The sequence below is a fragment of the Chrysochloris asiatica genome, unplaced genomic scaffold (assembly GCF_000296735.1).
Source record: "Chrysochloris asiatica unplaced genomic scaffold, ChrAsi1.0 scaffold00116, whole genome shotgun sequence".
NCBI classification, from domain to species: Eukaryota; Metazoa; Chordata; class Mammalia; order Afrosoricida; family Chrysochloridae; genus Chrysochloris; species Chrysochloris asiatica.
Genome location: NW_006408634.1, coordinates 4,318,237 through 4,332,961, shown reverse-complemented (window position 1 = coordinate 4,332,961; position 14,725 = coordinate 4,318,237). Strand labels below are relative to the sequence as shown.

The following is a 14,725-nucleotide window of genomic DNA, read 5'->3' as shown; positions in this document are numbered from 1 at the left end:
AACAACAACCATTTAACATATAAAGATCGTTTATTTTCTTCACTACAGAAATTATCCTATGCCCATCAATAATCAATACTGTCTCATAAGTAAGAAATATTATTTTGATTTATATCACCAAATATTGGTTTTGTCTGGTGTTGAATCTGATATATTTGATACAAGTGAATTTGTGTGACTTCTTTCCCTCAATATGTTTCTAAGATTCAACTCTGTTGTTTGATCACCAGTACTTCCTTCTCTTTTATTTATGAGAATGCAAATTTTAAACTCTACCGAATTTGATGTATTCATTCTTCTGTTGATAAACTTTTGACCCAGATGTCTTATTAGTAAGCAAGAACATCCTAAGAGAGCCGCAATACAGGTAACATTGAGGACAAGAGGCCTGAGAGGGATCCAGAGGCAGAGCCAGCAGTGACTGATGGCCGGGCCCCACGGAGCCTGTCCTGAGGCGCCTGACAGGAGCCCTAAATGTCCAGGAGAACTTGAGAGAGTTGTCCAGCAGTGAAGAAAGGAGACTGCCTACATGCTTCCTGGTCTAGGTTCTGTTGATCCCGATACTGAGTTGTACCTTGTTATTTAACAGCCCTGCACCTCTGGCCAGACTGTTGACAGCCTGCAAACACTTCATGTTGAGGTGTTAAAGCATCTTCCCTGTAGTCCTGATCATGCTCCAATCGGACTTTCACCTGTTTGGTCCCCTGAAAGCTGCTCTTTGAGGACCAAGATTCACCTCTGATGAAGTGGAGACAGTGGTGCAGTCATTGGCTCACAGCTCAGCCTAGAACATTTTTAAATTAGGGAATATGAAAGCTTGTTGACAGATGGACAAAAGGTACTAAAAAGCAAGGAGATTCTGCTGAAAATGATGTATTTGTCTCTTCTAAAAGTTGATTACAATAAATTCTACAGTCAGCATGCGTATAAATTGGTTCTTAAGAGTTTCATGTCAGGTGAGTATAATTTGATTGTTTTTTTTTTTTTTTTTTTCTCTCCTCATCTCTATCAGAACAGAGAGAAGGGAAATCTTCACTACTGTGGGTTCACTACTGAACCCAACAAACTTGGTCTTTGTCCCTGGTCCCTAGGAGGACCACAGCCGTTCAGTCAACTCGAACTCAACACAACTGCTCCATAGTGTTTCCCAGGCTGAGACTCCTTCTGGAAGCAGACTGATCCAGTGTTCTCCTGTGGAGCAACTGGTGGGTTTGAATCACTGACCTTTCGGTTAGCAGTCCAATGCTTAACCTTCCACACCACCAGCGTTCCTGATTACTAGGAGGTAACCTTTAATGCTTATAATTCCCCAAGCAATTAGAGTGTTACTGATGGGGGAGTTCCAGACCACACCTGAGAGTTTATAGTAAGGAGGTGACTCAGGCATGAAAGCTAGCCATACCAGAAGGAACCACCATATGGTGCTAGCATAGCAACCAAGGAGGGGAACAGGACTGGAGAGTCACTTCAATCATGTGACCAACAACGCAATCACTCATGCATATGTTTAGACCTCCATTAAAAACTCCAACCCCCGAAGAGCTAGAGTGAGCTTCCTGGCTAGCACTGTAAAGGGAGACTTCTGCTTCCCTGAGAAACTTCCTTGGTGGAAACTCTGCTGCAGATCCTCCAAGACCTTGTTTTATGTATCTCTTCTTTTGTATCCTTTGTTTCTATGATAAAACCATACAATTATAGCACTTTCCTGACTTCTGTGTTATTCTAGTTCATTAAACCATGTTGATGTTGTTTAGTGCCATCAAGTCGGTTCCGTCCCATAGTGACCCTGTCTGTATAGGGTTTCTGAGGAGCGGCTGGTGGGTTTGAACTGCCAACTTTGTGTTTCACAGTCCAGTGCTGACCCGCAGCTCCACACCAGGATGCTAAATTGATAAAGTTGCCCTGACAGACAAGGTATGTGAATTCATATGAACTCAGTCCAGGTGGAGTGTCAGGCAGGGGAGTCAACCTTTAAAAAGATGGATAACAGCAGGGTTGAGTACAAGGTTATCTGCAGAAGTCGAAAGGGAAGAGCTCATAGCAACAAACACGGAGAGCAGGAAGTGAGATGACCGTAGAAGAAAACATGAGGGCAACAGGAAGAATGGAACCAGACAAGAAACCAAGGGCCAACGTGAGCTGGACAGATCGATTCAGAAGAGAGTTAATGGAGTAACACTGTCTTTTAATACTGAACACGTGAGTGAAGACAGCTCTAATGCTGAAGGTTCTGGCCAGCACTGTGGGGCACCAGGTGCTGCAAGAAAAGTCCCCAAAACAGCATTTCTAAAGTTGTCTCAGACCTTCACCAGGCAGCTGGGATTGTAGTGTCATTCTGCCACTTGTCTTGGTTGTCAATCACTCACCGGGTCGGGTCCGACTGTACATTGCTCCCTCCACTATCCATGGAGGGTCTTCTTGCTACAAGTTGAAGACTGAATTTGGCTCAGTAGCCTTACACCCTGTAAACGGGAAGGCACTTAATATTTGGCACCAAATACTTACGCTTGGGGGAATCTGGGAAGTGGAGGAGATTATATTTCAGGGACCACATGATGCGTACCTGGCTAAGTAAAAACCTTTTATTCGGGAGGAGAATGAAATGGCCTACAAGGCTTTAGTCCAAATATTAAATATTTATGAGGTCCATTATAATTTAACCAAATGAAAAAGAAACAATGATTGTTGGAGCCCACAAGAGGGCCCTGACCCATGACACCGCCCTACCTACGGACACTTGGTTGTTGCTCTCCAACATCATGGCCTTGTACAGGTCCAAGAACTGCCCCTCCTCCCACGTGAAGCCCACAGCCACACCTCAAAGGATAAGGAGCCCTGGAATAACACATCCAATGCAATGTGGATAGCAACAGATGGTGTGGACAAGGCAGACAGGAACACGTTCGAATCATTTGCCCCATGATAAACTGCTCATTGTGAGTAACCCACCTACCGCAGAACCACAGAATCCCACTGGTTAGCTTACTGTCATAAAACAAAATGAAACACTACAACCATCATTGTACATATGTAAAATAATGTGTAGTAATAATGTTCATGGAGTCCTGGTGTGGTGCTCTGGGTTCATGCGCTGAACTGCAAAGTTGGCTTAAACTGCAAGGTTGGCAGTTCAAGCTCACCAGCCGCTCCTTGGAAATCCTATACAGTGTCACTATGGATCAGAACCAACTTGATAGCACTTAACAACAACAAATAATGTTCATTATTTTGCTTATAAGAGTGAGAAATTATCAATATAAATTTTCAGAGCAAAATACAACACACCAGTATGATGCAATTCACACATTAAAAAATCAGTGAAATTCTGCATATATACTGACTCACTGGCATTCTAGTAAATGAAAACCATCAAGCCCCTGAATAGTATACATATGCTTGTTGATGCTGTTATGGACCATGGAGTCGATACTGACTCATTTCGACCCTGTAAAGGATTTCCAAGGAGCAGCTGGTGGGTTTGAACCACCAACCTTTTGGTTCACAGTCCAGTGCTTATCCTACAGTGCCACATCAGGCATGTCAAGATTCCTTATGATATATGCAGTGGCAGGTGTGTAAGTACATGTGTCCATAATAAGTTTTTGTAGTATACATATGTTATTGTTAGGTGCCATCGAGTTGGTACCAATTAATAGCAACCCTATGCACAACAGAATGAAACACTGCCCGATCCTGGGCCAACCACACAATTGTTGCTATGCTTGAGCCCATCGATGCTGCCACTTGGCCAATTCATCTCATTAGGGGTCTTCCTCTTTTTCTCTGACCCTCCACTTATCAAACATGATTATCTCTCTTCAATGACTGGTCCCTCCTGACAATATGTCCAAAGTATGAGAGATGAAATTCCGCCATCCTGGCCTCCAAGGAGCACTCTGGCTGCACTTCTTCCAACACAGATCTGTTGGTTCTTTTGGCAGCTCATGGCACTTTCAATATTCTCCTCCAACACCATAACTCAAAAGCATCAATTTTTCTACAGTCTTCCTTAATCACTGTCCAGCTTTCGCATGCATATGAGGTTATTGAAAATACCATGGCTTGGGTCAGGCACACCTTAGTCCTCAAGCTGACATCTTTGCTCTTCAACATGTTTGGATGAGAGAAACTAAATGTTTCCACAGGGAAAGGACACTGTGCTTCTGATCATGGACCTGACACACTGCTCACTATTCTGGGGTCCTATTCCACAAAGGCAAAGGATCTCCCTCTCTCCTCCTCACATCTTAGAGAGAAATCCAACATCTGCATTCTGGAACCTCTAGAGTCTGGCTGCCCCACAAACTTAACTTGGACACTAATACTCACTGAAAATGGTGGAAACCACCTAAATGCTTACCAAAATAAATAGATAAACATTTGTTTATTGTACCATTGTATAGTGCATCCATACAATTGACAATCACTGTCATTAACAGAAATGAAGTTCTCATATATGCTGTTACATGGATGAACCTTGAAAATGTTATATTGAGTGAAAAGAGAAACAAAAGATTAAATATTTTATGATCCCACTTACATGAAATATGCAACAATAGACAGACCAAAACATTAGTGGCTTCTATGCATGGGAGGGAGAGAAAAAGGGGGTTCATTGCTTAGGGGACATGAAGTTTCTGTTAAAAGTGGAGGAATTGTTTTGGGGAAAAATAGTAATGGTTGTAGACAATGAACACAGTATCACTGAACTGTACAAGCAGATTTCAAAATATTTGTAGGGAAAAGGAAATAAAGACAATGCAATTTTCCCACAAACTTTTTTGAAGCCCCCTTTACATGTAAAAATGACTGAATTGGCAAAGAAATCTTCGATATAGAGAGAGTCACATATGTTATTGTTAACTGCGGCAATTCTGTTCTAACACGACTCTGTATAGGGTTTCCAAGGAGTGGCCAGTGCGGCTGAACCACAGGCCTGTGGTTAGCAGTCCAGGGATTATCCTATAGCGCCAGACAAGTGGAATGATTAGATAGACAGAAAGATAAATAGCGAGATAGGCAGAGAGACAGATAAAGGACTAGAGATAGAGAAAGAAACAGAGAGATGGACAGAGATAGAGACAGAGTGCAATAGAGAGACAGAGATACAGATAGAAAAATATAGACCAATGAAGGGAGACAGAGAGATAGATACAGATAGAATTAGAGAGAGAGAGAGAGATAGGTAGAGGAAGACAGAGAGAGATGGAGGGAGAGAGATAGAAACAGAGAGATGCCCATAGAATCCTTCAATATTGCAAGTAGAAGGTTGAGTTCTTTCAGCTTGAGAAATGCAGAGCATGTCCTTCCCTTTTGGTTTTCTAACTCCAGGTCTTTACACATTTCATAATACTTGACTTTATCTTCTCAAGCTGCCCTTTGAAATTTTCTGTTCTTTTATTTCATTTTTTCCATTTGCTTTAACGTCTCTGTGCTGGAGAGCAAATTTCAGAATCTCTTGTGACCTCCTCCATTTTGGTCTTTCTCTTCTTTCTTGCCTTCTTAATGACTTTTGGCTTTCTTCCTCTACGATGTTCTTGATGTCATCCCACAACTCTTAAGATCGTTGGTCATTAGCGGTCGACCACCGGGCGTCTTTCCAGACACTTCGGAATTTGACGCTAAGCCGCCTTTTATGACGTCACTTACGCGCGCCCCGTGCCCCGTTGGCAGGTCCGCGCAGGACGGCCATTTTGCAGCCAGTGACCGTATGACGGGAGACGGAGTCTTCACGCACTGCGTCAGCCCCGGGACAACGCGAAGCCGTTAAGGACAAGTTGTTTTCCGCCATTTCTAGGCCCGCTCAAATACCGGGCCTCCACGTTGTAAAACCTGCCGAGGGCGCGGAGCGGCGAGCGGCCGAGACTGCGGGCTGAGCAGACGGTCTCCGACGTCCAGGCCCGTTGTGGAAACAGCCCCAGGAGCGCGGCCCTTGTGGGGTTAAAGCCCTTCTGGGAACCCTGGACTCCTGACTGGTGGGAGCTCTTCGAATGAAGCTGCATTTGACGCCAGCTTGGATTTAAAGAAAGTTATATTGTCTACAAAAGACATCAATCACAGAATGGGTGAAACAGCTCTCCTTTGAGGTTTGGGGAAGTAATTTACAACGCGTAACAATGCTGTATAAAGCAGAATAGGATAAACCAATCTGCTTTCGAACGAGTGCAGCCAGAATGCTCTTTGGAAATGAGCATGGTGAGATTCGCCTCACAGACTTTGAATGTTACGAGGGACCAATCCCTGGAAAAGGGCATCATGCTTGGCAAAGTTGAAGGGTCGGCGAAAGAGAGGCTGAGCCCCAATGACCTGGATTCACAGTGGCTGCAGCCGTGGGCTTCACACGACAGTTGGGAAGCCGGGCACGGGGACAGGCAGTGTTTTGTTCTGTGGTGCCTAGGACCCAATGAATCTTTGACTCAGAAGCGCACAACACACACCGGGCAGATCAGAATATGAAGTGAAAACTGGCAGCCTCCAACTGCAGAGGAAAATACAATGTTGTGCGGGCACCGATGCCAAAGTTCAGACCTCATTCATTGGTTCAGTGACCCCCATCTTGGACGTGATTGCACTTTCAGAACTTATGACTGAGAGAAGAGTCCAGAAATTGAGAAAATACCATGCAATGACAATTCCAAAGTGTCGCACAAAGGAAAATGATGCTATGACCAGCCTTACAATTGTGCCCCGTTATCACTGCACCCCCTCAGTAGCTGCCTATATGTGCCAACAAGTGTCATGGTAGCTGATGAAAGCATAGTGGCATTCGTCAATAAAGCAGTAGGTGCCAAGGAAACCCACCAAGTGCAGGTGGAAGGTTGCTGCTTGACTGAGTCACCATCTGGTTTTGTCAGTCAACTTGATATCTATTCTGGAAAAAAGTGAAGACAATGACTAGCTTTCTTCCTCAGTGAGTGTTGTACTTGGACTATATAATTCCTGCAACTTTTCTTACAAGCTCACTCACTGCCTTTGGCTTTGTTTTTCCCCCTCTATCACTCTTGGTGTGATGCTGTAGGATAAGCACTCAAGTTCAAGGTCAGCTTGAACTGCAAAGGTTGGTGGTTCAAACTCACCAGCTGCTCCTCGGAAACCTTATACAACAGGGTCGCTGTGAGTCTGAATCGACTCGATGGTGCTTAACAACAACCACCAAAAATGAAGACAACATTAGAGGGGGAAGAATCTCTGCTTCATGTGAAACAATGTGTGTCAGCAGTAAAACGGCAGGACGATAAGGTGTGTTGACATTCCACAACCCAAAGAATATCACTAGTGTCAAGAGAAAGAAAAAAGACAGTTGTGTTTCAGTAAGTAGTCCCTTGCCAAAGAGCAGTTGCAGAATACAATGCAGTGACGGGAAGAATGGACCGCTTTACCCAGAGACGCAAAGAACATATATATAATCATTAGGTGGTGGGCCAGTCGCTGTATTTCCTTCTCTACCATGACACTGCAGACAGTTTCACACTGTGGAACTGTAACCATGAGGCAGATGCAGCCAACTTTCCTTCTGGCTCTTTCTCATTGGGCAGTTTATTGTGGACCAGAAAATCAAAAGACTATGAAGAAAAAGCTAGTAGTAAGATGCCAAATGACAGTATGGCTCTGACAGATCCCATCAGGGGATCTAGAAGGCGAGGCAGAGAATTCAGCTCTAAGAAGAGTCAACAATTTAGTACAGCCACAGCAGGGTGCCTTTAAATATTCATATTTTCACAAGTTTCAAACAACAAAATGAATTTGCAAAAAATAAAAGGTTTTTCTCATACCTATCCTATGGGAGTTCAGTGGAACAGGTGTCCCACGTAATATTTATCCAAATTGACCTTCTCTAACAAAATTTTAATATGATTCAATCAGTATGTATTCCATTATTTATGAACACAACTGAAACATGAAAAAATGACGTCTCCACAAAGGGACACCAAAGAGGTAAAGATGAGCCAAATGGAAATTTTAAGACTGAAATATACAATTACTAAAATTAAAAACAATACAAAAAGCCTTCATGGATGAGCCCAGGAGACTGCTAAGAGTAAAGAATCAGTGAACTAAAAGATGTCATGACAAAAGTTATCCAATCTGAACAGAGAGAAAACAATGAAAATCTATAGTTTCATGAACTGTAGAACAGTCATGTCATTTGGAATTGCAGGAAAGAAGAATGACAATGGAAATCTTAAAAAAAAATTTGAAGAAATGAAGATGATAATTTCCGAAGAATCAACAAAAGATATAAACCTACAATTCAAGTAGTTATGAAAGCTCCAGAAAGGATATACAAAAGGAATTCAAGAGAAATTTTCTTCTGAAAACTGTTCAGGCAGTGTGTGTGCAACCACGTTTGTGGTCCCCTAAGGCTATAATCAGAACCCTGGTGTGGCTCTGTGGGCTAATTAGACTGCAGGGCCGTTTGAACTGCAACGTAGGTGGTTCAAGCTCACCAGCTGCTCCTTGGAAACCTTATACAGGATCACTGTAGGTTGGAATTGACTCGATGGCACTTAATAACAAGGCTATAATCAGAGTTCAGATTTCCGATGGAACAGGATGTAGCAGACATACTTTGCTAAGAGATCCAGAGCTTGACTCAGACTAGCTCTATAGGTCCCACCACTGCCCGGACCCTGGGGCTGGCAGGGGGGACGTTCCACCATACTCCTCAGGCAAGGACCATGCAGACATCACCTGCACTGAGGCTGCTGCCCCACCTGACCTGGACACCATGTGCATATGACTGGTCCTGAGGTTGGAGCTTCAGCTGCTGTAGCCATAGAGCAGTGTGGACTTTGAGGAGAGAACAGGAAGGCTGGATGGTGAGTAGGAACCCTGGGGCCAGTGACCACACAGGGCTGGCCCCATGTTTTTGTGTGCACCTTTCTCCTTTACATAATGCCGTATTTCTTTATATAATGCTGTATTTCACAGAGCATAGTGTGCGTGTTAAGCAACATGTTAAATGCCGTGGAGTCTGTTTCGACTCATAGTGAACCTGAATAACAGGCTTGGGGAAATCATTTGGTCTGGCTCTGCAGAGGCAATCACAGGCAACTTTCAAAATTCAATAAATCTAGGAGCTTTTTTCATAGCAACATAAATTTATATGAAATGAATCATCATCATAATGTAAATTTTGAGGGACAAACAAGGAACATCAGTTCTGGCAGACAGGACACGTATGCTTCTCATTGGCTGTCTGTATTAGGTGAGTCAGAGGTCAGTCAATGCCAGGCAGGCTGGGAATGTACACACTGCAGAAGTGTTAACCCACTGTGCAAAACGACGGCGCTCCAGGGATGGTGAGACAAGATGCAGTGAGATGACGCCACGCAGCATGGATGACCTGGCCTCTGATGAGTGACAACAGTGTTGTCAGCCTCTCTGTCAACACAAATCCACGATCAACAATCCTCACAAAAACAGAATCTCCTGTGGAGATTAAGGAAAGTACAGTACACAAAAAAGACCTCAAGAGTCGATAATAGAAAATGTTGGATATGTTCCAAGTCCCAGATGCGGGATTAGAACAGCAATCAAAGCAAAATAATTGCATCACTAGCGACACATCCTGGATAGTTACATCACTGGCCGGACACCCTACAAATGACAACTATAAAGGAAAGGCGATGCATAGTCAGTCATTCCAAGAGAAATGGACAAATGATTATTTTCTTGTTGAAGTCAAAGGCCAATCTGCATGCCTAGTTTGTGGCAGTGAGTTAGTCCTGAAAACAAAGCAGATCTGGGGCGATACTGCAGCTCAAAACATGCGAAACTCAGTGACTCGGAAGGTCAAGTGCGTCTGGAATAAATCAATGCTTTTCAGTGGAGTTTGGGATCACAACAAGCCGCTCTCACTAGGCCTTGTTGTGACAGAGACACTATTATTCAGACAAGTTATGTGGTGAGCAAGCTAATCACAAAGAGCTGAGGTCTCATGTAAAGGGAGAGTTTGTGAAAAAGTGCATGGTGGCTGCTGCAGAGACAAAGCCAAATGGTTTCAGTGTTAGTTTGTCTAGGAGAACCATCTCAGCATGGATTACTGACTGAGCACAAAATACTGAAAAAACAATTAAGCCTCCTGCAGGAAATTTCCAAATTTTCTGTCTGGCTTGTGACGAGACAATGGACATAACAAATACTGCCCAACTGGCCGTTTTTGTTTATGGGATAACTGCAGAGCTTGTCACTGGAAGCCATGCATGGTATTACAAGAGGTGAGGACTTGTTTTATCAATGAAAAAACTTGAGCTAACATTTGAAAAGTTAAGTGGTCTTACTAGAGATGGCGCTGCAGCCATGGTTGGCTCACAAAGGGTTAATTGTATTTGTCAGGAAAGAACTGAATCATGTCAGTCTTGATCCAAGTGATTTAATTATAATGATTCAATTATATGCCACTGCATCATACACCAAGAACGGCTTTGTGCACACTCGTTGCAATTCAACAACGTGATGGCAACCGTGGATGTCATGCATACGTTTTGTCAAAAGCAATTTTGTCAAATTTTTAAAACAGCCACCAGTTTAGAGTTACTGAATGATCTTGACTCTGAGTACGGTGATCTTGTTTATCACTGTGAAGTGTGGTGACTGAATTGCGGGAACATGCTCATAAGGTTTTACAAACTGCAAGATGAAGTCAAGCATTCATGAAAATGAAGGGAAAACCTGTCAGGGAATTAATTCAGTGATAGGTGGCTGTGTGCGCTACAGTTCATGGTGGACATTACCAAGGACCTCTCAGAGCTGAATGTCAAGTTGCAGGGCTCCAACCAACTTCCCAGCTCCCTGATTTCAAATGTGAAATCATTTGAAACTAAGTTTTACATACATTCTTCGTATAGTTACACTCCCACGTTTTTGTGGGGGTTACAAGACCCTGTGTAGAAAGGTCGTATGAAGCAACTCATTGCCCTGCAGATTGGTGATAGACTCCCCACCATATACTGCTTGTAGAGATGTGGGCAAAGAACTTGATTTGGCCTTTGTCTCTGGTTCCTAAAAGCAGTCCAAGGAATTTTTTGAGCAATTAAAGAGTCTGTGGGTTTTCTAAAAACCGCCAGGCAACACAAACCTGTACAAATAGTTCAGAAGCCCTTAATATCACACCTGGCAAAAAAACCTCAGGAAGTCAAGAGGAGGATATGGTGCAATTATTTATATTCTTACTTCAATCATGCATACACATTATAAAAGAGGGCTGAAACAGGGATCAGCTGGGCTTCCTGATTAGTTTCCCACGCTCACCTGTGGGAAAGGTGGCATGTCCCTGGAGACAAAGGCTTCCTGCCTGAACTTCTACCTAACCATCCCTGATGTGTCTCTTAGCTTTTATCCTTCTGATTATAATGTATGGGCATCTGTAGATGTTCTTGGTGAATTCTATTGGTTTTAGACATTAACAAATCCACTGGGGCTAGGGCAAGTCAACAGAGAATGACATTTGGGTTATTCTGAAGCATTGAGTTTGTAAGGTGTCATTTAAGTCTGTGTGCCCCCTGGAGTGACTACTGACAGCGAATGACAATGTGGGAAGGCAAAGCCCAAGTTCAATTCCAGGGGGGGTGGGAGGGTCTAACCCACCTTGCCCCTTGCTTATCCAAATGGTTACTTTTTTCTAAGATTCCATCTGTATTTTAACAAAAAAATGTTTTCCGCATTACATGCATGGAGAGTTTTGTTTCTGTATCTCTGACATGTTGTTATTAAGTGCCGTTGTGTCAGTTCTGACTCACAGTGACCCCATATAGGGCTTCTGAGGAGCAGCTGGTGAATTTGAACCACCAAACTTGCATGTTTTGAGGTACAAATTCATCACTGAAAACCTCCCATTCATTCTTAAGATTTGAACCTGTAAAAATTACTCGACAGCACTTGAGACCTCACTTCCAGTCTAAGACTTCCCCACAAAAGCTACATTTCTGTCCAGTATCTGGTGCTTAACAACTCTTCTTTCACACAGAAGGCTTCTCCGCAGCCACTGCGTCATGTTCCTACGCTACATTGTTGTGTGCCATCGTGTAGGTTCCAACTCACAGTGACCCTGTACAGGGTTTCCAAGAGCAGCTGCTGGGTTTGAACCATCAGCCTTGCAATTACTAATCCAATGCTTATGTGTGCAAGGGATCCTGAAATTTTTTGTAGTTAGACATTTTCCACATTTCTTGTCCATCTCTCATGTCTGAGGGCTTTTTTCCTCCCTGAACACTATCTGTAACATACAAGACATAATTGAGAGGAGGCGTTGTCACATTCACTGCAGTTACAACCTCTACTCCCTGTGGGAATTCCGGATCATTTACAAAGGCCTGACCTCTACACAGGCAGGTCCACAACCGCAGTATTTCTAGCCCCTACAAGCTCACTGAGATTTAAAGCTGAGTTCCCGAATAAGGCATTTCCACTGGCACAGAATTCATGGGGTCTAAGTCCCGTAGAAGTTCACTCTTGTATAAGGAGCTGTGAGTCACTGAGGAAGGTGTTCCCACTTTTGGTGACTTTATCGGTTTCTCTTTAGTATGAGTTTTCTTATGTTTAATGAGGAATGACATGTGGGTAAAAGATTTGTCACATTCGCTGCATCCATATGGCCTCCCTCTGGTGTGAGTTTGCTTGTGCTGCATGAGTTTATACTTGCTTCTGAAGGCTTTTTCACAGTCACTACATTCGTAGGGTTTCTCTCCTGTGTGAATCCTCTGATGATTGGTCAGGGCTGCCTCAAAGAGGAAGGTTCTCCTACATTCAGCGCATTCATACGGCCTCTCCCTATTATGAGTTCTCTGATGCTGGATGAGCTCAGACTTGCATCTGTAGGCTTTCTCACACTCACTACATTCATAAGGTCTCTCTCCTGTGTGAATTCTTTGATGCTTGGTCAGGGCTGACTTAAAAGCGAAGGTTCTTCTACATTCAGCGCACTCATGAGGCCTCTCTCCTGTGTGAAGTCTCCGATGTACAATGAGGTATGCCTTCTGGGAGAAGGATTTCCCACACTCGTTGCACCCATAGAGTTTCTCCCCAATGTGAGATCGGTGATGTCTCTTGAGCCGGCTCTCCCAAGTGAACGCTTTCCCACACTCGCCGCATACATAGGGTTTATCTCCCGTATGAATTCGCTGATGGTACAAAAGCAGTGGCCTTTTGGAAAAGACTTTCCCACACTCACTGCATTTATGTGGTTGCTCTTCTGTAGACGTTTTTGGACAGTCATTGAGCTGTGACTTCGTGCTACTCGGTTTAGCACATCCATGGTATTTCATTCCAGGAAGAGTTTTACCATGCTTCATGTGGACAGATGATTTCCCATAACCGCTGAACTCATAATAGTCTTTCCCTGCACCTCTTCTACTCTGGATGACAAAATCTAAACAAGATTTTAGACTTCTACAATGTGAGTCAAACAATGTGTTGTGTCTTTGTATAGAAGGAGACAGACTTTTGCTCAAACCAAAATGATTTCCAAGAGTGAAACTTTGCAGACACCTTTCCAAACTTTTAAGGTCATTCTGGTTTTCAGGGTGCTGCTGCATACTGTCAGGCGTCCATATTTTTCCTAGAAAAAAAAGGAAAAAGAGAATATCCAGTCATTTTAGGGAGGGGGCAAAAAAAGGGTACAAAAATGCCAGAGTTGTACGCTCAGTATTACAGAAAAAGGAAAGTCAGCTCCTGTAGAAACAAGGCTGAGAGTCTACAATAAATGTCATGTGGCATGCTTTCCAAACAGGACCCCAGAAAACGGTGACAGAAATAGGAATAGAAAATAGTACTGGAACAGAACAAAAGAAGATAGAGGTAAATGTGATCCAGGATTTCAGGGACACATCTATTCACCCCAACAAATAATTTAGTGAGTAAGATGGCATGGGAGACATTACAGAAACACACAAGGCGCTTCAAGAAGTTCACAGACAAATGGAATGAAAAAATCAGGGACCATTTCCACTTTTAAAGCCCCTTGTATTCTCTGTCTTCACGGAACTATTACTGACTTTTTAAACAACCAGTAATCAAAGAAGTAACAAAATTATAAAATGTGGGAAATGGTAAGAAGGTGAAAGGAAAGATTTTTGTTGTTATCTGCCATCAAGTTGACCAGGTTCATAGGTCAATCTTATCTAAGCACCCACAGGAAATAGAAAGTTAAGATGACATCACAGGGTAAGAATAAGCAACTTGATATAAAAAATTAGACGAGCAACAATCTTAGAAGAGAGAACATAATGTAAAAACCCAAAGGGGTAAAAACGTGAGCATGATCATGAAAGCTAGGACTGGCTGCTAAAGTAGAACTCAGGAAAATTAGGCAGTTAGGCACTATCGAAGAGGCACATGTGTCGTAGAAAGCCACTGGAGGAAATTAAATTAATGCTACAAATAATGACAGTAAGCCACTGAGTATTTCTGGCAGAAAAACTTGTTCTGAACTGACATTTTCAAAAGTCACATGAGCTTTTATGAAGAATGAATTTGGTTGGTGTTGTGAAGTGTCGTTGAGTTGGTTCCGACCCACAGCGACCCTGTATACGGTTTCCAAGGAGCAGCTGCTGAGCTTGAATAAACTGGAGGGATGACATTGCTAAAATCGGATGTGATAGTAAAGTTTCAGGCAAGCGACAACAAGAGCCGGCCATGGCTGACTTCTGTGGAGATACCAGGCCATGGCTGACTTCTGTGGAGATACCAGGCCATGGCTGACTTCTGTGGAGATACCAGGCCATGG

The 14,725-nt window shown here is 43.2% G+C and overlaps 2 protein-coding genes across 2 annotated transcripts in view; both read right to left on the bottom strand.

The window, feature by feature from the left end:
* LOC102842892 (zinc finger protein 268-like) overlaps window positions 1-5,791 on the bottom strand; it is a 50,820-nt gene extending 45,029 nt beyond the window's left edge. Inside the window, exons 1-2 of the mRNA XM_006868351.1 lie at window positions 5,650-5,791; window positions 2,732-2,817 (exon numbers count right to left, since the gene is read on the bottom strand). Of these exons, the coding sequence (XP_006868413.1) occupies window positions 2,732-2,817; window positions 5,650-5,791 (228 nt within the window). The remainder of the gene's footprint in view (window positions 1-2,731; window positions 2,818-5,649) is intronic.
* A 6,586-nt stretch (window positions 5,792-12,377) lies between these two features.
* Window positions 12,378-14,725, bottom strand: part of LOC102842514 (zinc finger protein 300-like) — a 6,977-nt gene continuing 4,629 nt past the window's right edge. The window contains exon 4 of the mRNA XM_006868350.1: window positions 12,378-13,192. Coding sequence (XP_006868412.1) covers window positions 12,378-13,192 — 815 coding nt within the window. The remainder of the gene's footprint in view (window positions 13,193-14,725) is intronic.